The sequence below is a fragment of the Mauremys reevesii genome, linkage group 2 (genome assembly GCF_016161935.1).
Source record: "Mauremys reevesii isolate NIE-2019 linkage group 2, ASM1616193v1, whole genome shotgun sequence".
Lineage (NCBI taxonomy): Eukaryota > Metazoa > Chordata > Testudines > Geoemydidae > Mauremys > Mauremys reevesii.
In genome coordinates this window covers 259,369,853-259,396,184 of record NC_052624.1, presented here as the reverse complement: position 1 = coordinate 259,396,184, position 26,332 = coordinate 259,369,853, and the positions used below count along the sequence as shown (strand labels likewise).

The 26,332-nt window shown below is 41.3% G+C and overlaps 1 protein-coding gene across 2 annotated transcripts in view; it reads left to right on the top strand.

Annotated features, from left to right (window-relative positions):
* CSMD3 (CUB and Sushi multiple domains 3) overlaps positions 1-26,332 on the top strand; it is a 1,158,685-nt gene that overhangs the window by 419,173 nt on the left and 713,180 nt on the right. For both annotated transcript variants that reach the window (XM_039525141.1, XM_039525140.1), the window contains 2 exons: positions 2,361-2,438; positions 7,953-8,040. In XM_039525141.1, the coding sequence (XP_039381075.1) occupies positions 2,361-2,438; positions 7,953-8,040 (166 nt within the window). The remainder of the gene's footprint in view (positions 1-2,360; positions 2,439-7,952; positions 8,041-26,332) is intronic.

Below are 26,332 nucleotides of genomic sequence, written 5' to 3'. Positions count from 1 at the left end.
CCTCTTTTTTTCCTTTCCTCCTTTTGACTTTTCTATTTTTGTTTTTCTTTCCTTCTTTCATTTGACATCATCTGCTTCAACTGTGCGTAGAGACAACCATGCTTCCTCAGAACTGATTGGGTATAGAAAAAAAGCCATGCAGCCCCAAGAACTAAGGGCATTTCCAGAGCTAATTCAGAAAGAAAGGAAGGTCTATCATCGGCCATAATAGACCTCAAAAATCAATGTTTCTGAGAGAGAGGGGGCAATTGCAGAAATAAAATTAGAATAGTTGAGCATATTTTAAGTGCAAAGCACTCAGTTAAAAGCAGTGTAGCTAAGGGTACGTCCATATTACCCGCCCGGGTCGGCGGGTAGCGATCGACTTCTCGGAGTTCGATATATCGCATCTCATCTAGACGCGATATATCGAACTCCGAACGCGCTCCCGTCGACTCCAGAACTCCACCACCGCGAACAGCGGTGGCGGAGTCGACGGGGGAGCTGCGGACTTCGATCCCACGGCGTCTGGACGGGTAAGTAGTTCGAACTAAGGTAGTTCGAGTTCAGCTACACTATTCGCGTAGCTGAACTTGCGTACCTTAGTTCGACCCCCCCCAGTGTAGACCAGGCCTTAGTAGTATGCTTCTATTTTTAAAGCCAATGTCATTGTTGGTGTTATAGTCCCAACTGGATTAGTATGTACATCATAAAACTATCAAAAACAGAATTTAGATTTTCTAGTTAGGAAAGATCTAAGCATGTGTTATCATAGAAAATGAGCTTGTATTTCGTAGATAAAGCTGGACCTTCCATGTTAGAGTTAGGGTCAGAAATGAGGCAAAAATTTAAAGTAGGTAGTTGGAACTGTTGTGGAGCTGCTTTTTTTTATTATTATTATTTTAAACAACATGTAGGCTATTTGGACATCCACAAATAAACCTTTCCAAATATCTGTATATGTTTTAGAGTTGCAGAAGGATTCCTGCAAAAATATTCAAGGTTTAAAGATCTATTTTAGCATGTTTTTTGAATGATAAGATTGTGAATTTTTTAGTTGTCACTTTAGTAAGTGAGACATGAGAACAACCAACATTGTGATGCATATTGTTTTGGTTGTGTTCTGTTGTAGAGTATGTGTTGGGAGAGTAGTAATATGGGCCCCATCCTGCCATTAGTTTTCTGTGTCTATGGCAGGGATCAGCAACCTTTGGCACTACGCCCTTCAGGGAAATCTACTGATGGGATGGTTTGTTTACCTGCACTGTCCGCAGGTTCAGCCAATCGCAGCTCCCACTGGCCACAGTTCGCCCATCCAGGCCAATGGAGGCTGCAGGAAGTGGCGTGGGCCGAGGGATGTGCTACCTGCCGCTGGTTCCTGCAGCCCCCATTGGCCTGGAATGGCGAACCGCGACCAGTGGGAGCTGCAATCAGCCAAACCTGTGGATGCTGCAGGTAAACAAACCACCTCGACGTGCCAGCGGATTTTCCTGACATGCCAAAGGTTGCCGATCCCTGGTCTATGGGATACCTATTGACTTCACAATTGGGGCTATGATTTGGATGTGAATATGCTTTTAGGTATAATGTGATTAACACAAGTTTAAAAAAAAGATTCTCAAATAGACTGTTAGTGCAGAAATTTCAGATAATTTATAGATTCCAAGGCCAGAAGGGGCTTCTGTAATCATCCTGTACAACAGAGGCCAGAATTTCCCCAAAATAATCCCTAGTCAATATCTTTTAGAAAAGCATCCAGTTTTGATTTAAAAGTTCCCAGTAATGGAGAATCCACAACAACCCTTGGTAAATTATTCCAGTGGTTAACTACCCTCCTTGTGAAACATTTACACCTTATTTATAGGACATCCCCAGAATAGCACAGTGCATTTATACAATTTATTAGTAGATACCATTGCAGAGTTCTTGAAAATTTCAGAGGGAAAAAAAATGTCAGTACCAACTGTAAGGAAAATACCTGTTTCAAAGCACTCATTCAGTCATTAATTTACCAGGTTCCATAATTGTGCGGCAAAGTTTTACAAAACCACTTATGATGCATGGAAACTATTATCTTTAGCTTTCATTTTTGTTTTGCATTAGAGGCACTGTGCATACACTGGAGGGGAAAAAGTAATGTATGTAAATGTTATTCATTTCCTGTACCTTATACACAATCTCATCTGAGTACTTTTCTTTTGTGTAAAAGGCTTTTTTTGTTTTATTTTGTTTTTTTCCATTATGGGTAAATAATGCTGGCTTATTAGAAAGCAGTTACTCTAACTTGCATACTTCCATGATAACAAATTGAATAATCAATTGAAATGAAATCTTTTAGACTGTATTACCTGATACATGTTTTTGTTTGTTTTCTTAACTAGTGAAAAAGGCCATAGATTTTAAATCTAGAGGATTTAAATTGTTTCCAGGGAAAGACAACAGCAACAAGTTTTCTATCTGTGAGTGTACTCCTTTTTGTTACTTTTTTCTAGTGCAAGAGTGAAGTTTGTGCTGTCTATGTTGTTTGTGTGTGTTTTCAAAAATGTTTATATATTTCCAATAATATAACTGCCTTAAATATCTTTCTACAATCTGCATGGTCAATTTTAAAGTGTGGTTTTACTCTGAAGGGAAGCTCTCTATAAATCATGGGTGCCTGTTTATTGTGTCTCAGTGATTTCAGATCAAATCTGATGAGTATGCAAATAAAAATATCCCCTCTTTCCCTTAACTACCAATCTTGCAAAACTCAACCTGGAGTACACCCTCAGTTACAACTGTGCAACGACATATTTTCTTCAAATGATATTCTCAGTGGCATTCCAACAGTCTCTTTGCCTTCAGATGGCTCAGCTCAGATTAGAACTTGGTAAACCGTCCTAGCAAACAGGTTGAGTGTGCTCAGCACCTTGCAGTATCAAGCCCTTGATAATGCACAGAAGGAGTAAAATCCAGCTCACTTCATGTTTGTTGTGTTTAATCTGCAAGGCTAACAAGACTGAAAGTTGTAAGAACTTTTTTCAAGTAACTAGAGTAAGCAGATATGCCTCTGAATGTATCAAGGAGAAGATCTGTTGAGAAAGAAGATGCCATTTTTACAGAATAGAACCACATTTAAAATATTTAAATAATTAGTTAAATAAATATGGGCTAAATGCATACCATGTGTCCATATTTCATTATTATTCATGGTGGAGGGAAAAGACTTATTGAATTTGCGTGCTTTTGCATGCACCCTAGGCAGGATATATTTGCGCTGATAATATTTGCCTGAGATATCAGTCTTGAGGTCAGTTTCCAGGATTTATCATGACAGTGACTTTCCCAAAGAAAATGCATTTCAATGGAATTTCAGCTTGTAGGTTTTAAATTGTCAGCATGCGAGTCATGCATTTTTAGATAAAGGTTTCCTAAAGTGGCAAGCCCCTATAGCTTTTACGAAGTAAAAGTAATAAAATAAGCCACACTTCACTTCAGTTTATCATAGCAGTTTACAATATTGCCAGATTTAATTTATCTGTAAAGAGTATCACCTAAACAACTCTGGAACCTTTTTCTTTTGTATCTCAAAAATGTGTTAAGATGCTTTTAAAAAAAAATCCATATTATTTTCACACCGTTGGCTCACAGGAAAGTAAGGTGATTGTAAGACATGAAATACAGTAAAATAGAGACAAGCCTATTTGAAAATATATAAAACTGTAAAATGTAAATATATGTAGACAATAGAGATTGATAATAGAATGGTTGACATAACAGATTGATTTATATCATCACAATCATTTTCTTATTTGACCAAATACAAATTTTCCATATTGATTCCATTTCCACTAATTTATTAGCTTTGCCATATATTGATCACATTTATTTCATGACCAACTTTAAGATATCTAGATGTAGCTTTTAATGCATTAGTGGCTAGCAACTTCAAGCTATGATAGTGTGTTTAGTGCCAAATTTTTATATCAGTCAAGTTTTACACAGCTGATATTTTGTGGATATTCCATATAAAATTGAAGTATCAGTATTGTGGTTTGCAGGGAGTCAGAAATGGACAACACAAATGAGCAGCTAGCCCCTACAAAGAATTGATAAATATTTTGGTTGATTTAAAACTTGGTCAGACAGATTCAAAGTTTTTAGAAGAGATGTTCAATTTTATCGTTCTGTTTAATTCTGTGTTCATTTAGGCTGTTTTGTAAATGTATAAAAAGACAATATTTCAATAAAAATACATTGTGCCAATGATTGTTGGAGAGAATTCTCAATGGGACCCCAGTGAGAGCACTGTATGCAGAACAATGAAAGAACACAGTCTTTTAACGGTTCAATGGAGAAGATTATGTATATGTCTGTTATTTGTAATAATATCAATAAATGGCTACCTTAAATTACTGTCTTGGATTATCTAAGCCTCAGGAAACTACTGTCCTGAGACAGTTTTCATGTTTCTTCTCTCTGTCTTACTTCAATACACACCATAAACACAACAAACTAAAAAACATGTATATGGTGTTTTTCACCTACAAAGAATTTTACAATTTCAACCCCTGAACCTGCAAAACACTCATTCAATGCTTAGCTTAAGGCACCTGAAACCATTAGGATTCTTCCTGTGAGAAGACATTAAGCATGTGCATGAGTGTTTGCATGAACAAGGCCATTATTAATCGTATATACCCTTGTGATATATATATATAAGCATCATCCTCACTCTACAAATGGTCAGACTAACACCCAAAGTCATAAGGGGATTGGTGTGAGAGTCTAAATTACTGCTCAGCAATATCTGGCTCCCAGTCCCATGCTCAGACCATGAAAGAATGCCTCACTCATGATACGCCATTGTTTACAATAAAATGCCCATTAACAGTTGTCACAGGACTGTATGGGATAATGGGAAAAGTGGGAAACTGTAAAATAGTTATATTTTTATAATAATAAAAAAAAGTCAAGTTTTATGTGTGGTCTCATTCTACATCAACAGTACAAAGGCTCCAGACTCAGTGGACCATCCATGTTTGGCCAAGCATGTTTAGGGATGAACATGAATAGGGATGGGATCGAAGCATGTGCTTAAAACACTTTGCTGTATTGTGGCCAAAATTAGAGTTGTCAGTTTAATGAATTCTAATTATAATTTGTTGTTGTTGTTCTGAAGTTCTAAATGTAGTGTGTGTGATTTTAATTGTTGGATTGATAATTTTTCCTTCAGTACAGTCTTTCAGAAAATTCTGAATATAAAATATACCCATGTATCATGTTAAGTTCTATTTCATTGTATTTCATTAAGAATGAAACAGTTTAGGCATAAAGCAGCACACACTTTCTCAGGCTTGTTATTTTAGCTGAAATGTGTAGAATCCAATTGTTTTCATGCTGTTAAATCAGTACAGAAACTGCTCTTTTTACATACATTTCCACAGTATTACCATTTTTGAGAATTATGCAGAGTACAAAAATAAAATATTCTATTTCAAATACTGAAAGATTAAATACAATAAAGTAGGAAGTCCTGTTTAAAGCTGGATTTTTGTCCTGTTCATTTAGTCATAGTAAAATAAATTCTTGTATCTACATATGCATATAGTACAATAATGTTAAATGTCCCCTAAATATTGTATATTCCAATCACATTCTGGGATGTCATGTCAGTTATTTCCTGAGTACTATTGCCTGGGGCCAGCGCCAATAAAAGCTTCTGGCCACAATTTTAATAAACTTTTAACCACACAAAATCTTAACTGAAGGCCGCTCCTACCCCACCCATAAACATAGTTTCATTTTAGAATTCCTCCTAAGTAGAGAGTCAGTGTCACCTAAGAATTCCTCTGCCTGTGCACAGTGGTAATGTTCCATTCTATGTGGACTAGCCACTAACTGCCTCTTTAATTCCCAGGCCCTGCCTTGGACTTTGGGACCATACAAGACACACAAAGTACTCCAACATGGATTCCCATCTAAACTTCTAAATAACAAGTTCTTCCTGGACTGTCCATATGGACTCTAATTGATGGCAGAACCATAACTGCCAAACACATGGATCCTTCAATGGTAGCAAGAAATTTGCTTTCTCTGGGTGACACACTTTCAACCTACCCACGAGTCTCATTAAGTTTCTCAGAGTAAAGTGAAAAAAACACTTCTGACTCTTCAGCTAATGTGCTGCTAATGGAAAACTCCTTTCCAGTCACGAACGTGGAAATCCAGCTAGCCCTTTGTATTCCAATGTGGATGAACAGGCACTTACCTTTGCTTTCTGCCAATATCAGACCATCTATGCTGTAGCTCTTTCAGGACAGAGAGACTGAATAGTATGGCCACAGCCAGCAAAGGCTGAGGTGAGGGTCCATTGGTTGAAAAGGGCCCCAACTACTGAAGAAAAAGTAAATAATGATCACTTGCTCCTCATCCTTTCACCTTCGTTGTATGGTCCTGACCTCACCTATGACTATTGAGTTAATTTTACCACCTTTTGTGAGTATAAGTACCCCATGTTCAAGGCAAGGGAGAGTCCTTCAAACACTCCTATGGCAATTCCTCACGTGGGGCCATGGAAAAAGATAGGTGGGGAGTACACTATTTCAGGGTACCTTAATGTCAGCCTGTGTCAAACTGTTATTCCTGCAGAGATGGACTCTGACAGTTTAGATGTAATTAATTAGAAACAAGTGGTTTTCTCTCTCTCTTTCTCTCTCATATAAAATCATTTGTTTAAAATTGTGTGAATAAGTCATTTCTGATTAGCTTAATTATATATAAACCCTTTCTCCCAAAGGACTTTTATTTTATTATGTTGAAAGCTGTCACCCTGCTATGCCAAAGCCCATTGACTTAACTCGTCAGAAATAAAGGCAGGTTAAATATCTTTTCCTCTTAACATAAATGCATTGGCTTCACATCACTTAGTTTTGAAAACATTAAAAATAGTTTCATCTTAAGCCTAAACATTCCTCAGGTAGCAGCTGACCAGCCTCCTGTGATATGGATTTATTTCATGATCGTCAACTCTTAATTCAGTGTACGACTAGGACAAACAGAACTAAACTGGGCTAGAAGTATTTTTTGGAATTGGAACTTTTGCAAACTATAAATGTTTCATTTTTTTATAGTAGAACAAACACGGTGTATAAAATATGACAAAACTAGACAGTGCAAACTATTTAAAAATACACTAATGTAGGTATCAATACTAGACTCTTCATATGTGCATAGATTCCACTAAAATAAAAGGTTGTGTGTGTAAAAGGCACTGGATCAGTTCTTAATCTTTTTTTTAATAAGAAGAGATGAATCCAAGCTAAAAAGTTAAAATCCACATAAAGATTTCAAACCCCCATGGTTTGGTAATATCCAGCTCTGAGGATTTGGTTTGGTTCATTTTAAGAAATTTGTGAAAGTCAAACCTGGTTCAGATCTTGAAGCTTCCCCCATGTCTCCAAATTCTGAGATATTTGGATTCATGCCACTAATTAAGGCCTACCTGACTCAACTCCACTGAACTTTTGTCATCAACACAAGGCAAGCAGGTCAGACACTAGGGGAGAAGGCAAGAGCGACATTACTGAACTATGGTCAGAGGAAAATTTCCCACAAGTTACAGTAAATGTTAATGAAGAGTTCATTAACTTTAAACATTCTTTTTGTAAAGAAATAAAAGTAATATGTATATCGATTCAATAAGATGATGAGCAAATAAACAGAGCTATTTGGTACTTTTTCTATTATCATAAGACTTCTAGAATTTGCTGTATAGAAATATAAAACATACTTTAAAAGTCACACTTTATCACTGAAAGAAAATAAATGTGTTGAAACTGGAGATTGTGATCTACCCCAAAATATACTAACTGTTTGTTGTTTTTGAAGTAGCAACATTGTAGCTAAAGTGAGTTTTTTCCAAACTATTAATTGTCCAAAATATCATATTTCTCGGATTCCTAAAAGTGTGTTGTTTTTCTTTTCTTTTACAGTAAATGAAGGAGGTATTAAACAGGCATCCAATTTGTGCCCAGATCCTGGAGAGCCAGAAAACGGAAAACGACTAGGCTCAGATTTTAGGTAACATGTTAACCCTACCATTGTATTATTTCTATAATACATACATTGTTGAAAAAACATTAAAATATATATATTTTAAAAGTATACCAAGACCACTGGCCAACCTTTGGGGAATTCTATTTAAAATTAGATGGCAAAATATAGTCCACTATTTATATTTTAGTATTAAGGGTAAAGCTGTCTGTAGTATACTGGGAAGTGGTACAAATAGCTGGAGATTTGCAAGGAATTTAATTGAGGAAGGTTATTTAAAATAGTTCTTCCTTAAATACTCAGCTACCTTACTCCTACAAATATAGGGGTTATATGTAGAAATGGAGGCTTTTGTGGGACATGTAAGATGAGAACATGTGTAAAGAAAATCGCGTGAGGGAAGGGGGAGGAAAACAGGTATCTTCAGGCTAGTCAAAGTGGTTTCTACTGGCTGACAAATTTCAGGCTCATTCAAAGTACCATTTTAATGGTCATCAGGCAGGGTCAGGACTAGGCAAGCATGCGCTGGTGAGGCAAGAGGCAGGCTGCAGTGGTCATAGCTCTCTCAACTCAGTGTAGAAGCAGCTTGCCCCATTTCTTGCATTCTAGAGCAGTTGTCAGTGTTAGAGTTTCTTCAGGCTACCGGTACACATCCCCATGTGCACCTACGAGAAGGAAATCCCCCTGTGAGCAGCTGTTGCAGTCCTGGCAATAATGGCAATAGCTGATAATTTTAACTACTGAAACAGGAAGTAATGTTTTTGGGGTTGCTGTGAAACATTTTTTTCCTGTCTCTCTCCCTCCCTGATAGATAATTAATTTTCTCTCCTTAATTATCACACCAATATGCACTAGAGCAATCTAAGCATTTTACGGAGGACTAGTGAGAGGATTTGGGGCACACATCAAACTTTACTAACTTATTTTATTTTAAAACTGTTTGCATATTCCTTTACGCTGTCATAGCTGCCTCCTACAGCACTGGAGCTGAGGTGCATACTCCTTTCAGTCTTGGCAATTAACAAAAACCAGGGTTAGCCATGAAAAAATGAAAACCAATGCAATTTTGAGGGAAAATAAGAGGGAGGGTACTAGAGATTTAGGGTGGGATTTTCAAAAGTGCCTAAGTGAGTTAGATGCCAAAGTCTGATTTAAATTCAATGGGTTTTCAGTGCTTAATTCAATTAGATGCTTTTTTAAAATCTCACCTTTAGTTTTCATTTAAAAGAAAAGAAGGCCATCTCTTTTACAGGGGGCTCACAGACTTCACGATAAGTCTCTACAGCTCATCATTGGAAGTAAGCTAACAGTCAAAATCAAAATATAAAAGCCAAGGAAACCAACATATTTGCAACTCCCATTTCTGCGAGTCTCACAGTGTTCTATCTTCTCTGCAATTTTTTCAAATTATGAACCCATCAGAGCAGGAACCAGCTCTATTTCCTGTGTTTCATAAGACCAAGCACATTGTTGATACTGAAGTCATCGTTAATAATAATAATAATACTTCATAATAAGTAGTGCAGCTATAGTGAATTAGCAGGTAAAATCAAGCCAGATGTCAGAAGCAGGTGAGCAGGCTCTCCTGAACCCCTTGGGTACACTGGGTCTGCTATGGGGAGACTGTGGCAATATTCAGCCCTTTTGAAAATGTGATTAGCAGAGGAAGGTAATGGCAGATTGCAAGCAATGCAGATTGTTACATCAACTGTGGTGACAATGGAGGCAGGCAGAGCTCACTCTCCTTTATTCCCTGGGATACAGATATTCAACTGATGAGTCTGGTGCAGTGCCAAGGCAGCATTTGTTCTTCAAAGAGGTGGTAGGCTGAAGCCACAGAGCTTGTATATGCACACTGGGGACACAGGGATGCAGTCAAGTCTAGTTTAAAATAACATTTGGGGAAAAATCCTTCCTGGTGTAACAAGTGATATCTGAGATTCTTGAATAGGAAAGGATTTTAAAAACAAGTTCACTCTTAATTAATTCTGCCTTTCCCCCCCCCCCCCGAGCTGAGAAATGAAACACAGGCTAGTCAGTTTATTTCATTTATCCATGCATCTCATGGGATCATTCTCCCTGCAGGCCCCTGTCTGCCTGCCCTGCATCGCAGCAGAATTATCACATAATCAGCTAACCTATGGGCAAGCAGTAGGCATATGCCTGCAGTTGCTCATCCTACCACTGGTCTGCCGTGGCACCTGATGAGCAGGCAGCTAAGCGGACTCTCCTCCTCTTGTCATACCACTCTTCCTGATGGATACCACCAGGAAGGAACAGCCGGGTAAAGGAGGAGGAGAAGGCGGAGGTGATAGGTAATTGAACCAACAGCAGTGTAAGGTGAGGAACTAGCCTCCCTCATTCCCTAACCAGCTCCACCAGATTCCCCATAGCTACTCCAAGTCATCACAACAGCTGACCCAGGCATCTTCAACTGATTCCCCACCAACTCTCTCTGTCAATAAGGCCCCTTGAAGTCTAGATGTTGGGCTGCATGTAATGATTGTGTTGGGTGCTTCTAGTGATTGGAGCATGGCGGTGGGATAGGCAGCCAGTGTGCCTGTCCTTCCCACCTCTCACTGCTCTACGCCTTGCACATTGCTGTAGCAACCTGCATAGAGCTTGGAGAGAGAAGCACAGGTTTCAGGAAGGAAGAGTTTTGAGGAGTGTCATAGGTTTTCTCCCCCACTTGGAGCTTTTGGGTTCCAAGATGGGGACCTGCATGGACTCCTCTAAACTAAAATCCTAGTTTAGATTTGGTTCTCGCTGCCACCAGTCAGTTTTAAGTGTCTGACACACTCCCTGTTCCCCCAAAAACTTCCCCTGGGGAACACAGATTCAAACCTGAATCTCAACACAAAGGGAAACAAACCATTTCCCTCCTCCCCTCTCCTAGTGCTTAGGAGAGATACCTGATTCAAACTCCTTGAATCAAACAAAGAGGGATTCACTTTTTCCCCTTCCCCTGAAAATCCAAACAAGGGAAGAAATCAATCAAGTTTTAAAAAGAAAAGATTTTATTAAAGAAAGAAAAAAAGTACACTCTCTCTGTATTACCAGGATGCAAAAATACAGGGTCTAACTTATAAAAACTGGAGAGACTTCCCCCTCCCTCCTCCTCAGAATAATCAGTAACAGCAACAGAAATAAAGAATTTCCTTCAGCAAACACACAATTGCAAATGTAGAAATCAAATTATAAGACTAATTCGCCTTTCTAATACTCACTATACTGGATAGTAGGAAATACTCCAGGAGAACTTGGAGACATGTCTGGCCTCTCTTAGATCCAAAGAGAGCACACAGAGCAAACAAGGAACACAGACAAAGCCTTCCCTCCACAGAGATTTGAAATTATCTTGTCCCTGATTGGTCCTCTGGTCAGGTGTTCCTCAGGTACTGCTTGTTAACCCTTTACAGGTAAAAGAGACCTTAACCCTTAACTAACTGTTTATGACAAGGAGTTTCCAGGAAGTCAGTCTCTTTGCACATGGCTGGAATGCTAGCTGCAAGCATAGAACCTCTGTAAATAGTTCTCTTAATAAGGAGCCAGTTTAATTTTAGAATCATGAAGTCCTCTCCCAAGACAAGGTTCAGGAAATACGGTGGTGGTAGTCAGCGTACAGAGATGCACAGTGAGGAAGAGAGTATGAGTGAAAGGAAAACAAAGCAGCAGCTAGAAATAGATCAATCAAGCAACACGGAGGGACTCAAGCCACCAGAAAAGCTTGATTCCCAGACAAAGAAAAATTTCAGAAGCATAGAAGCAGTGGAATTAAGAATTGAGTTATATATAAGATGGCTATGGGGATAAAGATGAGAAAATTAAGGTAGTTTTAAAAATATTTTTATTTTTATCTCATTGGGAGGGGGGAAAAGGACAAGAAGTGAGTGAAACACTGTTATCTGAAATAATACCCCAAACACAGGAAATGCTGATAAAGGTGTTGGATGAGTACTGTGACCCCAACAGAATGAAATTGTGTAGGGATACTGTTTTTTTACCCAAAACCAAGATGCAGAAGAAGAAATAGATACTTACATTACAGAGCTGAGAACTGTGGCTTCCACATGTAACTTTGGAAACTTTAAAAGTTCCATAAGCAGAGACAGGATCATTTGTAGGACATGGGTTTCCAGTTTACAGAAGAGATTGCTGAGAGAAACAGATCTAACCCTAGAGAAATGCCTCCAGCAAAGGTAGCTGAACTGTCCAGGGAAAGGATAAAAAACAATAGCCTCTAGGGCAGAACATGTACACAGGCTCAAGCTAAAGAAACCCAAGAAACAGGACAGAGACAACTGAGGATGCAATCATCATGGTCTAGCATCTATACAAAGCAACATGAAAGGCAGAAAAGGAAAATACCTATGGGCAATGGTGCAAGGGGTGTGGGAAATAGAGTTACTTTATGCCTCCCTGCCACAGCTACCCTAGGAAGAAAAAAAAACACAGCAGTACATGCAGAAATTCAGGATGTTGAGATTTCCAGTGAAGAGGAGGATAACTGCAATGTGACATTAGCAGATCTAAAAGACACTAAATGTACACACACTGCAGAAGAAGGCTGCCAGCCATTCAACTGCCATATCTGCAGATATGCTTTTAGGTCAACAACCGATTTGATTTGAGATAGATTGTGCAGCCAGCTGCAAAGTAATCCTAGCAATACTGAGATGCAACACTACACTGGAGAAATATGATCAATTGCTAGGGATGTACAATAAAAGCATTCTGAAGCCAGAGGGCAAATTCAGGCTGTCAATAAGAAACCACTGATACAAGAGATGTTTTTACTTGGAATTTATATTAGTTGACACACAGGCATACTATCCACTGCTGTTGAAGTCATGGATCTGATCACAGTACAACACCAGAACTATCCTTGGCATGACAGAAGAGAGAGAACAGTCACCATGGACCCCATCCAGCATTCTAACAGAATATCAGGACATATTTCAAGAAGATGGACACCTACAAGACAGGCTGAAGTTTGAAATAAACCCTGCTGTGCAGTCCATGAGACTACCAAAACACAGAGTTCCACTGTTTGGAGTCACTGAAGAAGGAACTGGCAAGCCTGCAAAGAGGAGCCATCATGAAACTGGTTGATACTAACACACTGTGTCATTGAGCTAGATGAGCCATCCATCCAACCAACAAACTTTGCCATTCCTTTGCAACTGGCCGCAGAGGTGTTCCGCTGTAAACTGATCGAGGCACTAGAGGGACTCCTAGGTAACAAGATTGTAGCAGATGACATTCTTACTGTAGGAGAAAGTGATGTCAAGTAAAATGACATTGTGGAGCATGATACCAAGCTTCAGAAACTTCTAAACAGGTTCTGGGAGCAGAATATTAGGCTGAATGCTGAGGAAAACCGAGGTTCCCTGCATTGGACACGTGTTGATTTCGGAGGGACTCCAGCCAGATCCTGAGAAACTGGGAGCTATTAAGGAAAAATCTAGACCAAAGGATGGCAAGGGAGTCTAGCAACTAAAGGGATGGCCATCTATCTTTCCCAATTGTATATATGTACACCTATCTAAAGTCTGGGATCCATAGAAATAGCTAACATACCAGGATGCAGTGTGGGCATTGTCCGAACACCAATCCAAAACCACTGCGGAGCAACTAGTATTACAAGGAGGCCTAGGAGCAGCACTGAGGCAAAGCAGCAGCTCGTAGAATTTGCTAGGACAGCCTTTGCAGACACAGAAAGGGGGTGTGGTCAGATAGAGAAAGATGACTGTGGAACAGATGATGGAGTCTATCAACACAGATAACATATACAAAAAGTGCATTTACATTTTTCCTGGTCCCTTAACAAATTCTGATCCTGCAAATGTCATTGGAGGACCTCCTCAAAACTTGGAAGCAATGTACTTTATTTTATTTAGGGCTAGTTAAAAAGTCAAGGACTTGTTCTGCTATTCTTCTCTGTGGACCAGACTTTATCTCCCATGATGCACTGCAGTCATGCAATCACTATGATGCATCTCCTCCTCTAATCAAGAGGCAGGGCCGGTGCTTCCATTAGGCGACCCTAGGCAATTGCCTAGGGTGCCAGGATTCGGGGGGCGGCATTTTGCGCGCTCCCCACGGGGCGCGCGGGAGCTTTGGTTTCCACTCCTGTCGCACCGCTGAAGAAGGACCTCCGCCGACGTGCCGTGGAAAACAGCAACAAGCAATTGAGCTACCGCCAACGTTTCGGCAATGACTGCCACTGTCGCCTGCGGCATTTTGGCTGAGGGTCCTTCTTCGGCGGTGCGACAGGAGCAGAACCGGAAGCTCCTGCACGCCCCGTGGGGACCGCACAAAATGCCACCCTCCCCCTCCCCCTCCCCCCAATTCTGCCTAGGGCGCCAGAAACCCTGGCACCGTTCCTGTCAAGAGGGGACACCATGATGCACGAGGAGAATGATAGCATGAGGTGCCTAAACCACAACTCCTATGAGACACTGCAGCAGCTTTTCAAAATCAAAATATTTTGGTTTTCAGGGACAGGAAAAGGGGAAAACGTATTTCATTTGGAAGTAAAATATACAAAAATCATAGACATGTTATAGTTTTATAAAAGCTACCCTACCCTCAAACCTTACATTTTGGTCCTAATTTTATCTAATATTTTCCCATATAATGATCACTTTGAAATTGTGACATTGTTAATACACCATTCTACAAAATAAGAAAAAATCACTAAGTATAGTGAATGCAAATAGATGTATTTTGTGTTTGTTTGAAAACCAGCTTTATCCTCATTTTTTTCATTGTTCAGCTGCTCATAAATACAAACCCACTTCAACAAGCATGTCACCCACCCAATGCCATTTTAAACAAACAAATAAATTAAAACACTAAATTACAGCACTGCTGTGTGTTTTGTGTTGCTTACTTAGGTTTTATTCTGGAAGCAACTTATGCTCTTGTCTTCAGTTATAGCTGAGGAGACTCATCAGTTTGCAGGGCTGGAACCATGTTAGACTGTAAGCTCTCAGAGAAAGGACCTTGCGTCCTTCTGGGTATTGTAGAATGGCTAGCGTAAGACAATGTTATGCTATTATCTTACCCACAGCTTTTATAGAACAAGAATTCTTGTAGTCAGTATAGGAACTCCAACTCTGTAGGAGTAATAGCAGATCAAGCATTTTTTATTCAATATTTTTTATCCTTAGAGACAATATAAGAAAAAGTAGCTTGTAAAGTAGAAAACATTTCCATTATGTACTAGGCCCCTTGGAAGAAGTTATTGAGTTGGTATCAGATTAATATAAGAGCTCCAGGAACTTCCCAAAGTACAGTCTTCTCACTGACTTTTCTGTCACCTCAAACATATTCTGCCAAATTGCCTCAGGGTAGACACCTCTCATTTTATCCAGACATTCAAACAACTCTGGTTTGTGTTTTTTGGGGTTTTTTTTAAGATTGGAACAATTTGGTCTGGCAGCTTTTCTTCTCAGAACAGCTCCTGTTTAGTACAACATTGCCTTGTTAGCTAGGCCTCATCTGATTCCTGTTTTTCTTAGAAAAGACTGGGCCAGCTTCTATTATAATGGATTCCCTTAAAATGAGTCAGCATCTGTCATTCCCTGCCCCCTGTGAAATGAGCTATTTCCTAGTTAAAAGGCTGCTTCTTTCAGCTGTTTATAAGTTATGGTGAATAGTTTAACACTAAATCCAGGTCAGATAAAGATAAAACAAAACATTTTTAAAAAAACATTTTGATTAGAAATAACTATATTGCCATTTAAAAACATCAACTGATTCATCCCTTGTGTTAGCAAATATTCCTTTTCTCCTATAGGTGACACTATCACTTTGTTCCTTGAAGATTCTCATGAACTTTACTGAAGGAACCATATATGGGGTGTGACTTGCAAAGAAGGAAAAATCCCTCTTTGTGTAGCCACTTGCTTGTTTTTAACTCATAAATATTAGGAGAATGAAGACTGGTTTTCCCTGTAAGACTTGTTAGTGGTCTCAGAAATCTGAATTGTGAGATTTCTCACAGGTTAATTGAAGGAGCAGGACTGTGGGATATTAAATGACTGATGTCTTTTCTCTCAAGTTGATCTCTTGCTTACATTAAAGAAGTCTCAAAAAAGGCATGCACACACCCACAGACACAAGCTTAGCAGGATGAACAAAAATCTTTCTTCCCAGCTGATCAGGTTTCACTACCTCCAAACATGTAATATGATCACCCTAAGGGCTCTCCAGTTGCCAGTCTTCCAAGATAACTAGATTTCCAAGGGGAAATGTCTGTATTTTTTAAAACATAAAAGGCAATTAAACAAATCCCCATCATGTCTTATTCATCACAGAAAAGAAAAATAGAGTACAACTCAAACTTAAACCTTAAACTTGATGTAAAAAGCATCCTTCCTGTCTTATGGGTGGTCTTTCTTGTAACTACTGGAGGGAGGAGAACCAGAAACTTCAATTCTTAGTATCAGAAGGGTAGCCGTGTTAGTCTGGTTCTGTAAAAGCAGCAAAGAATCCTGTGGCACCTTATAGACTAACAGACGTTTTGCAGCATGAGCTTTCGTGGGTGAATACCCACTTCTTCGGATGCAAGTGGTGGAAATTTCCTGGGGCAGGTATATATAAGCAAGCAAGAAGCAAGCTAGAGATAACGAGGTTAGATCAATCAGGGAGGATGAGGCCCTGTTCTAGCAGTTGAAGTGTGAAAACCAAGGGAGGAGAAACTGGTTCTGTAATTGGCAAGCCATTCACAGTCTTTGTTTAATCCTGAGCTGATGGTGTCAAATTTGCAGATGAACTGGAGCTCAGCAGTTTCTCTTTGAAGTCTGGTCCTAAAGTTTTTTTGCTGTAGGATGGCCACCTTAAGATCTGTTATTGTGTGGCCAGGGAGGTTGAAGTGTTCTCCTACAGGTTTTTGTATATTGCCATTCCTAATGTCTGATTTGTGTCCATTTATCCTTTTCCTTAGAGACTGTCCAGTTTGGCCGATGTACATAGCAGAGGGGCATTGCTGGCATATGATGGCATATATTACATTGGTGGACGTGCAGGTGAATGAACCGGTGATGGTGTGGCTGATCTGGTTTGGTCCTGTGATGGTGTTGCTGGTGTAGATATGTGGGCAGAGTTGGCATCGAGGTTTGTTGCATGGATTGGTTCCTGAGCTAGAGTTACTATGGCGCGGTGTGCAGTTGCTGGTGAGAATATGCTTCAGGTTGGCAGGTTGTCTGTGGGCGAGGACTGGTCTGCCACCCAAGGCCTGTGAAAGTGTGGGATCATTGTCCAGGATGGGTTGTAGATCCCTGATGATGCGTTGTAGGGGTTTTAGCTGGGGACTGTATGTGATGGCCAGTGGAGTCCTGTTGGTTTCTTTCTTGGGTTTGTCTTCCAGTAGGAGGCTTCTGGGTACACGTCTGGCTCTGTTGATCTGTTTCCTTATTTCCTCGTGTGGGTACTGTAGTCTTGAGAATGCTTGGTGGAGATTTTCTAGGTGTTGGTCTCTGTCTGCGGGGTTAGAGCAGATACGGTTGTACCTCAGTGCTTGGCTGTAGACAATGGATCTTGTGGTGTGTCCGGGATGGAAGCTGGAGGCATGAAGGTAGACGTAGCGGTCGGTAGGTTTTCGGTATAGGGTGGTGTTGATGTGACCATCACTTATTTGCACCATGGTGTCTAGGAAGTGGACCTCCCGTGTAGATTGGTCCAGGCTGAGGTTGATGGAGGGGTGGAAGCTGTTGAAATCGTGGTGGAATTTTTCCAGAGTCTCCTTCCCATGGGTCCAGATGATGAAGATGTCATCGATGTAGCGTAGGTAGAGAAGGGGCGTGAGTGGACGGAAGCTGAGGAAGCGTTGTTCCAGGTCGGCCATAAAAATATTGGCATATTGTGGGGCCATACGGGTGCCCATAGCGGTGCCACTGATCTGGAGATATATATTGTCATTAAATTTGAAATAGTTGTGTGTGAGGATAAAGCCACAGAGCTCAGCAACCAGTTGTGCTGTGGCATCATCAGGGATACTGTTCCTGACAGCTTGTATTCCATCAGTGTGTGGGATGTTTGTGTAGAGAGCCTCTACATCCATGGTGGCTAGGATGGTGTTTTCTGGAAGGTCACCAATGCATTGTAGTTTCCTCAGGAAATCAGTGGTGTCACGGAGATAGCTGGGAGTGCTGGTAGCATAGGGTCTGAGTAGAGAGTCTACATATCCAGACAGTCCTTCAGTGAGAGTTCCAATGCCCGAGATGATGGGGCATCCAGGATTTCCGGGTTTGTGGATCTTGGGTAGTAGATAGAATAACCCTGGTCGGGGCTCTAAGGGTATGTTGATTTGTTCCGGTGTTAGTGTAGAGAGTGTCCTGAGTAGATGGTGCAGTTTCTTAGTGTATTCCTCAGTGGGATCTGAGGGAAGTAGCCTGTAAAATTTCGTATTGGAGAGTTGTCTGGCGGCCTCCTTTTGGTAGTCAGACCTGTTCATGATGACAACAGCACCTCCTTTATCAGCCTCTTTGATTATAATGTCAGGATGGTTTCTGAGGCTGTGGATGGCATTGCGTTCTGCACGACTTAGGTTGTGAGGCAAGCGATGTTGTTTTTCCACAATTTCTGCCTGTGCACGTCGGCGGAAGCATTCAATGTATAGGTCCAGACTGTCATTTCGACCCTCAGGAGGAGTCCATGTGGAGTTCTTCTTCTTGTGCTGTTGGTGGGAGGGTAACTGTGTATCCGTGCGCTGTTCAGTGTTGTCCTGAAAGAATTCTTTGAGTCGGAGACAGCGAAAGTAGGCTTCCAGATCACCACAGAACTGTATCATATTGGTGGGGGTGGCAGGGCAGAAAGAGAGTCCCCGAGATAGGACAGACTGTTCTTCTGGGCTGAGTGTGTGGTTGGATAGATTGACGATATTGCTGGGTGGGTTAGGGGTACCGTGGTTGTGGCCCCATGTGGCAGGTAGGAGTTTAGACAGCTTACAGTCCTTTTTCCTTTGTAGAGAGGTGAAGTGAGTAATGTAGATCTCCTGTCTTATTTTAGTGAAGTCCGTTTGTATGGAAGTTTGGTTATTGATGAGAGTCTCCAGGTTGGAGAGCTCTTTTTTGATGTTTTCCTGTTTGCTGTATAGGATGCTGATCAGGTGGTTCCTCAGTTTCTTCGATAGAGTATGGCATAATCTCTCTCTGTGGTCTGTGTAGTATGTAGATAGTAGTGGATTTTTTACCTTTAGTCCATTAGGTATGATGTCCATCCGTTTGCATTTGGAAAGGAAGATGGTATCTGTCTGTATTTGTGCAAGTTTCTTCATGAGGTTGATGGATTTCCACTCCATACGGCTAAATGCAGTGCCTTGCATGGTGTCAAGTATCAGAGGGGTAGCCATGTTAGTCTGGTTCTGTAAAAGCAGCAAAGAATCCTGTGGCACCTTATAGACTAACAGACGTTTTGCAGCATGAGCTTTCGTGGGTGAATACCCACTTCTTCGGATGCAAGTGGTGGAAATTTCCTGGGGCAGGTATATATAAGCAAGCAAGAAGCAAGCTAGAGATAACGAGGTTAGATCAATCAGGGAGGATGAGGCCCTGTTCTAGCAGTTGAAGTGTGAAACCCAAGGGAGGAGAAGCTGGTTCTGTAATTGGCAAGCCATTCACAGTCTTTGTTTAATCCTGAGCTGATGGTGTCAAATTTGTAGATGAACTGGAGCTCAGCAGTTTCTCTTTGAAGTCTGGTCCTGAAGTTTTTTTGCTGTAGGATGGCCACCTTAAGATCTGTTATTGTGTGGCCAGGGAGGTTGAAGTGTTCTCCTACAGGTTTTTGTATATTGCCATTCCTAATGTCTGATTTGTGTCCATTTATCCTTTTCCTTAGAGACTGTCCAGTTTGGCTGATGTACATAGCAGAGGGGCATTGCTGGCATATGATGGCATATATTACATTGGTGGAAGTGCAGGTGAATGAACCGGTGATGTTGTGGCTGATCTGGTTTGGTCCTGTGATGGTGTTGCTGGTGTAGATATGTGGGCAGAGTTGGCATCGAGGTTTGTTGCATGGATTGGTTCCTGAGCTAGAGTTACTATGGCGCGGTGTGCAGTTGTTGTAGGGGTTTTAGCTGGGGACTGTATGTGATGGCCAGTGGAGTCCTGTTGGACAACGCGTCATCAGGGATCTACAACCCATCCTGGACAATGATCCCACACTTTCACAGGCCTTGGGTGGCAGACCAGTCCTCGCCCACAGACAACCTGACAACCTGAAGCATATTCTCACCAGCAACTGCACACCGCGCCATAGTAACTCTAGCTCAGGAACCAATCCATGCAACAAACCTCGATGCCAACTCTGCCCACATATCTACACCAGCAACACCATCACAGGACCAAACCAGATCAGCCACAACATCACCGGTTCATTCACCTGCACTTCCACCAATGTAATATATGCCATCATATGCCAGCAATGCCCCTCTGCTATGTACATCGGCCAAACTGGACAGTCTCTAAGGAAAAGGATAAATGGACACAAATCAGACATTAGGAATGGCAATATAGAAAAACCTGTAAGAGAACACTTCAACCTCCCTGGCCACACAATAACAGATCTTAAGGTGGCCATCCTACAGCAAAAGAACTTTAGGACCAGACTTCAAAGAGAAACTGCTGAGCTCCAGTTCATCTGCAAATTTGACACCATCAGCTCAGGATTAAACAAAGACTGTGAATGGCTTGCCAATTACAGAACCAGTTTCTCCTCCCTTGGTTTTCACACTTCAGCTGCTAGAACAGGGCCTCATCCTCCCTGATTTATCTAACCTCGTTATCTCTAGCTTGCTTCTTGCTTGCTTATATATACCTGCCCCAGGAAATTTCCACCACTTGCATCCGAAGAAGTGGGTATTCACCCACGAAAGCTCATGCTGCAAAACGTCTGTTAGTCTATAAGATGCCACATGATTCAATTCTTAGTAGTTATAGCTTTAGTGTGAGCAAGCTGCCAGTCCCCAACAAGAATTGACTGTGCAGACACCTTAAGTCAAAAATGCAACATTTTAGGTGGATGAGGAAAAAAAATGTTTGTAGGAAGACTCCTCAGAATCTCCTTTCAACACAGCAGCAGATTGTTTTATAAAAATTCTTGGGTTCTCACAGCACCAGTGTCCTGTCACCACTTTCCAGAGCCTTTTAAGTGTGCGTGTTGGGACCAACGGGAGCATTTTATTCCAGCCAGAGTAAGTAATATGGCAACTGGCTGCTTTCCCAACAAACATGTTCTCACATATCCTGAGAAAGCTGGTAAGACAACCTCTGAGACAAACTACAGAATTTTACTGTGTCCCTTGAGATCTGACACAATGCGCTTACTGTTTTGGATACTCTTTTCTGATGTAAGAGTCCCCATTGCTGTTTTGAAATTTTAAAAGCTTTGTTTCTGATTCTAAATGCCTATTTGAGCATAAAGGTTGAAATGGAGTCAAGGAGACTCACTGATAGTTGACAGCATTTCCTATCCTGAAATAGATGTTTTAAATCAGAAATAAAGGTTGTTGTTGTTGTTGTTGTTTTCAGTTGGGACATCTCTAGAATCTTACCTTTAAGTCTCCTAATTAGCTTTTCTTTACTATCCTCAACCAATACATGCTTAAGCTATTTATCCTTCAATAAAATGTGCACAAGGACCAACTTGCATGCATCACATTACAGGAACTATGGCCTAAGATAGGGATAGGACTAAGTTAGTTATGACCCTCCCCTTGTTAAGGAGACTAGACAAAATGTACCCCTTGCACACTGCTGTTTCAAACAGCAATAGGTTAGTGCTCACTAGGAACTGTTAGCGCACAGCATCTGAGTCCACCTGAATGATTAGTGCACAACCCACTAGGGTGCTGTAGATTTACACCCCAGCTTGCCATGCACTAACTCTACCTACAGACAAGCCCCAGGACACAATTGTGTGGTACTTTTGGTAACTGTTGATTTTTTTAAACATTAATTATGTTCAGCAACTTCTCTCAATCGATTTATCTGGCCCCCATTACCATCGTATATGTGCACCTCACATATATATGAGGTAGAGAAGTACTATTATTCCATTTTACAGAGGTTGAACTGAGGCACAGAGAGATGAAGAGTTGGATTTTAAAAGGTATTTAGGTGCCTAAGGTGCAGAGATGTGCCCAGTGGGATTTTCAAAAGTGTTTAGGTACCTAACTCCTATTGATTGTACCAAGGTGATTTTGAAAACCTTTTAAAAATCTAGCCCTAAAGGTCTTGTCCAAAGTCACACATAAAAATTGTGGCAGAAAAGGAAATTGAACCTGGGTTTGAGTCCTATGCTAGTGTAACCCACACAGGTCCGGCTTTAGGGCAATTCCCCGGATATCCGGGAATCGGGCCCCAGGCCTAAGAGAGCACTAACAGCATCCAGAAGAGGGGCCCTGCACTCTCTGCCGAAGTTCTGCCAGAAAAAGCAGCAACCGATTGAGCTGCTGCCGAATTGCCGTCGCTATCTTTGGTGGCAGCTCAATCACTGCCACTGTCTTCAGCAGCATTTCAGCAACAGTTCTTTCAAATCAGGCCCCACACGTCCTAAAGCCGGCCCTGAACCCATGCACCCTCTGGGTGAAGTATTCTGTCCCATCCAGTGGCACCAAACCCACTAAGAGAGAAGATTAATGAGTCTGCTCTACAGCCTTAGCTAAGGGGCATATGGCTTTTAGCTCATGCAATAGAAGCTCATGCATTTGGCTCCAGAGGTCCCAGGTTCAATCCCACCCGCCGCCGACCGGCATCTGTTGCTAGCACCACAAGCACTAAACCATCCTTTTAATTGAACTTTGTCATCCATAACAATAATATCTGCTTTCATGAAATTAGTATTAATACATGTACATCCCTTTCCCTTCCTATGATAGCTCTGAATATGTAAACAAATTGATTGCTAGTGCCTGGAAGTTTCACAGTGAATTTTCCTAAAGATTTTTCATAAACACTTAAGTCACATCCATAATCAGTGTGTCAAAGACTATATTGGAGAAACTCAGTGTCATGCCATGTGGGAATTGGCACCTCTGCCCCAGGCACTCAATAATCTGTGGGTAGTTTTGAAAGTTTATTTTTATGCTTGCAATTTAAAGTACAGAAAAAAGAAGAAAATCTCTCTTGTGAGAAGACTGCATTTTCTAATGTTATCAATAGCTGTACAGACAGTTACCAGTGTAACTTTCAGAGATTCAGCTGTAGTAATTGTAATGCTAAAAACTAGTTGATTTTTTTTCTATGTCCCATGTATTTAGATGATTTGTCATGGTAGCCTGCAGTATGTGTGCATATGCTTTCTGGAGGCACTATGTTTGCACATGTTCATTATACAAAATAGATAGAACGTAGTCCCAGAAGTACCACTTAGAATTGTACCTAATCAGCCAGGTTTGAGAGCCTTTGATCTACAGTGCTCAGCATTTGTGGTGATCTGCCAAGTGCTATATTTTACTGTGGCTATAGAGTTCTACTTAAAATAACTATAATATTGGCATTATCTTGTGCATGTATATCTACTGCCATCTGGTATTGAAGTTTGTGTCTCTAGTGGTATAAACACTATTTTTGAAAGTAATTCACAGTTTAATTAGGAAAGGACAGGTGTGGGATGGAAAGGAGGTTATAACTAAGAACAGTGGGATAAAATTTAGAGCAAGTAATTTAGATAAAAATATCAAACATCCTATCTGAGATCTATTAGAATGTAGAGCAATTTCACATAGGCAATGGTGGAAGCCCCATTGTTTGGAGAATTGAAAAGTGTGTTGGCCAAAGTACTAGAAAATATACTGCAAGGAATAAACATTCAGTGGAAGGGGCACAGATTAGAAGACCTTCATCTTCATTGTCTTCCTGGAGTTTAGACAGCATTTTAAACACAGAATAGATGGAGAGGAAATCCTATTCAAAACTTGTCATTAATCCCTGCATTACCTCCCAGCTCCTGTCTCTGACTTGTAGCTCAACATGCTGTCCTGTCTAGATACTTCATTCTTCCCACACCAGATCAGTCCAGACCCTGCCTCCAGAGGCTGCCCTCAACCAACACTTCCCCACATTCAATGCATGCACACTTCATACTCCAGACTGTGTTTCATACCCAAATCTCCCAATCCCAATTTTGAGACTGCACCTCCTATCAGACTTCCCTTCACACATACACATTTCTGCTTGGCCTTCCATATTCCTCCTATAGCTCTGTCTGGGGTGCCAACCTACCCACCACTGGTTATTCTGCCGAGACCTCTAGAGATCAGGGAGCTTCAACATCATCTTCTAAGAAGATTGTTGATTGGTTAGTAGGCTGGAGCTTGGCCATCTAACCACTCCTGCCCGGATACCATGCTGACACTGGATGTATACTGTGTCATTAACTCTGGTATTGGCCTTGGGACATCTGTTGAGTCCAGCACCCATGACTTTTGTGTCAATACTGACAGTTTCGACACCATTGGCATACCAGGTGCCATCAGACCAGCTCTGCCTTTTTGTTACAGATTCCTCAGTAGTTCAGGTGCTTTCTGTGACTATGGCTTCTTCCTCATCTTCTCCTGTTGTGCCCATGGCACTGTCTAGTTGGATTGCATGGCTTTGGCACTGTATTCCACACTGACCGAGTGAACTCTGGCTGCAACTCTGCACTCTATGTCCTTTTCAGTACTGATGAGCTCTTTGGTGCAAACACTATCTTTGACAACAAAAATGTCTGTGCTACAGACCTCATGATCAGGCTTGGTACTGACTTTGGCTCTGGCACTGTCATTTGTTCTAGTACCAGTTGGAAGTGTGATGCCTCCAGTATCCAAGGAGTTAATTACACATTCATCCACAATACTGATGCTATCCTCATATTGGATCTCAGATGAGGCTGATCATTTCTTTGCCCTGTCTGGGATGGAGTCTCTGTACAATGTCCAGATTCTCTCACTGTGACACTTCAGAAATTAAGTTTGCAGCCTCCATAAGGACAGCATACACAACAGCCTGTTAGGTTAGTTGAAAACTCACACTTCACTTTAATACACAGCACTGAGACGGTTTTGTGGTAAAACAAGACTAAGTTTATTTATAAAAAAAGGGATTTAAGTGATACTAAGCAAGAGAAAAAAAGTCTGGTATGAACAAACACAGTGGTGCAAGTATGGCGGTCCAGTCCGGTCCCCTGTACCAGTAAGATATTTATAGCCAGTACTCTGTACCTGAAAGACATAGGAGGGGCAGAATGTGGAGTCAGCAGGTGGCCCCATGCTGGCAGTTCCTCCGGTGTGGTTGTACTTCCCTGACCCCAGCCCTGTCCACCAGTGGGGCTGCTGTACAGACCCCAGACTGGAATCAGAAGATGCAGCTGCATGGAAGGTCTGGAGGCAGGGCTGGGGGTGGTACAGCCATGCAGGAGGAGCTGCTGTCAAGGGGCTGCCCAGCAGCCCCACGTTCTGCTTCTTTCACCGCTGCAATTCTGGAGAACCCTATGGATCAGAAGTCTCTAGCACAGTGGGAGGAGGACAGAGCCCCCTCCCAGGTAACGTGGGATGGATCATGGGAAGGGGATAGGGAGAGCACAGGGGCCCTGGGCTGGGGGCGGGGTGAGGAGGAGTTCTGTGAGTGGTCACGTGGGGAGGTCACTGCCCCTGCATTTTGGTAGTGCTCCCCCTTTGTGTCCCTCCCATGCATGCAGTGTACCGGTAAGAAATGAATTCTATTCATACCACTGCAAAACAAACAAACAAACAAAACAACAACAACAACAACATGGTATGTAGTGTCTAAAGTTTAAGAGATTACAGGCTTGGTCTCAAGCAATTTCTCACCTATAGTCAATTCTCAGAGACTTCAACAGACTTGTAGTGGTAAGTGGTGAATGACCAATCTCGGAAGGGAGGGTATAAGTCTATCTCCAAGGACAAAGAGTCTAATAGGCTGGACTTGATGGGGAGAAAGGTTTACACAACTTCATCTTTACAGATGTGCATTGCAAACCATCATGTACTCTTAATAAGATGGGTGAACTAGAGTGCCTTGTGATAAAGGAGGATATAGATATAATAGGCATCACAGAAACCTGGTGGACTGAGAGCAATCAATGGGACACAATCATTAAATATATCGGAAGGACAGAACAGGCCGTGCAGGGGAGGAGTGGCACTATATGTTAAAGAAAGTGTAGATTCAAATGAAGTAAAAATCTTATCCACAGGTTCCATAGAGTCTCTATGGATAGAAATTTCATGCTCTAGTAAAAATATAACAGTAGGGATCTATTATCGACCACCTGACCAGGACAGTAATAGTGATGATGAAATGCTAAT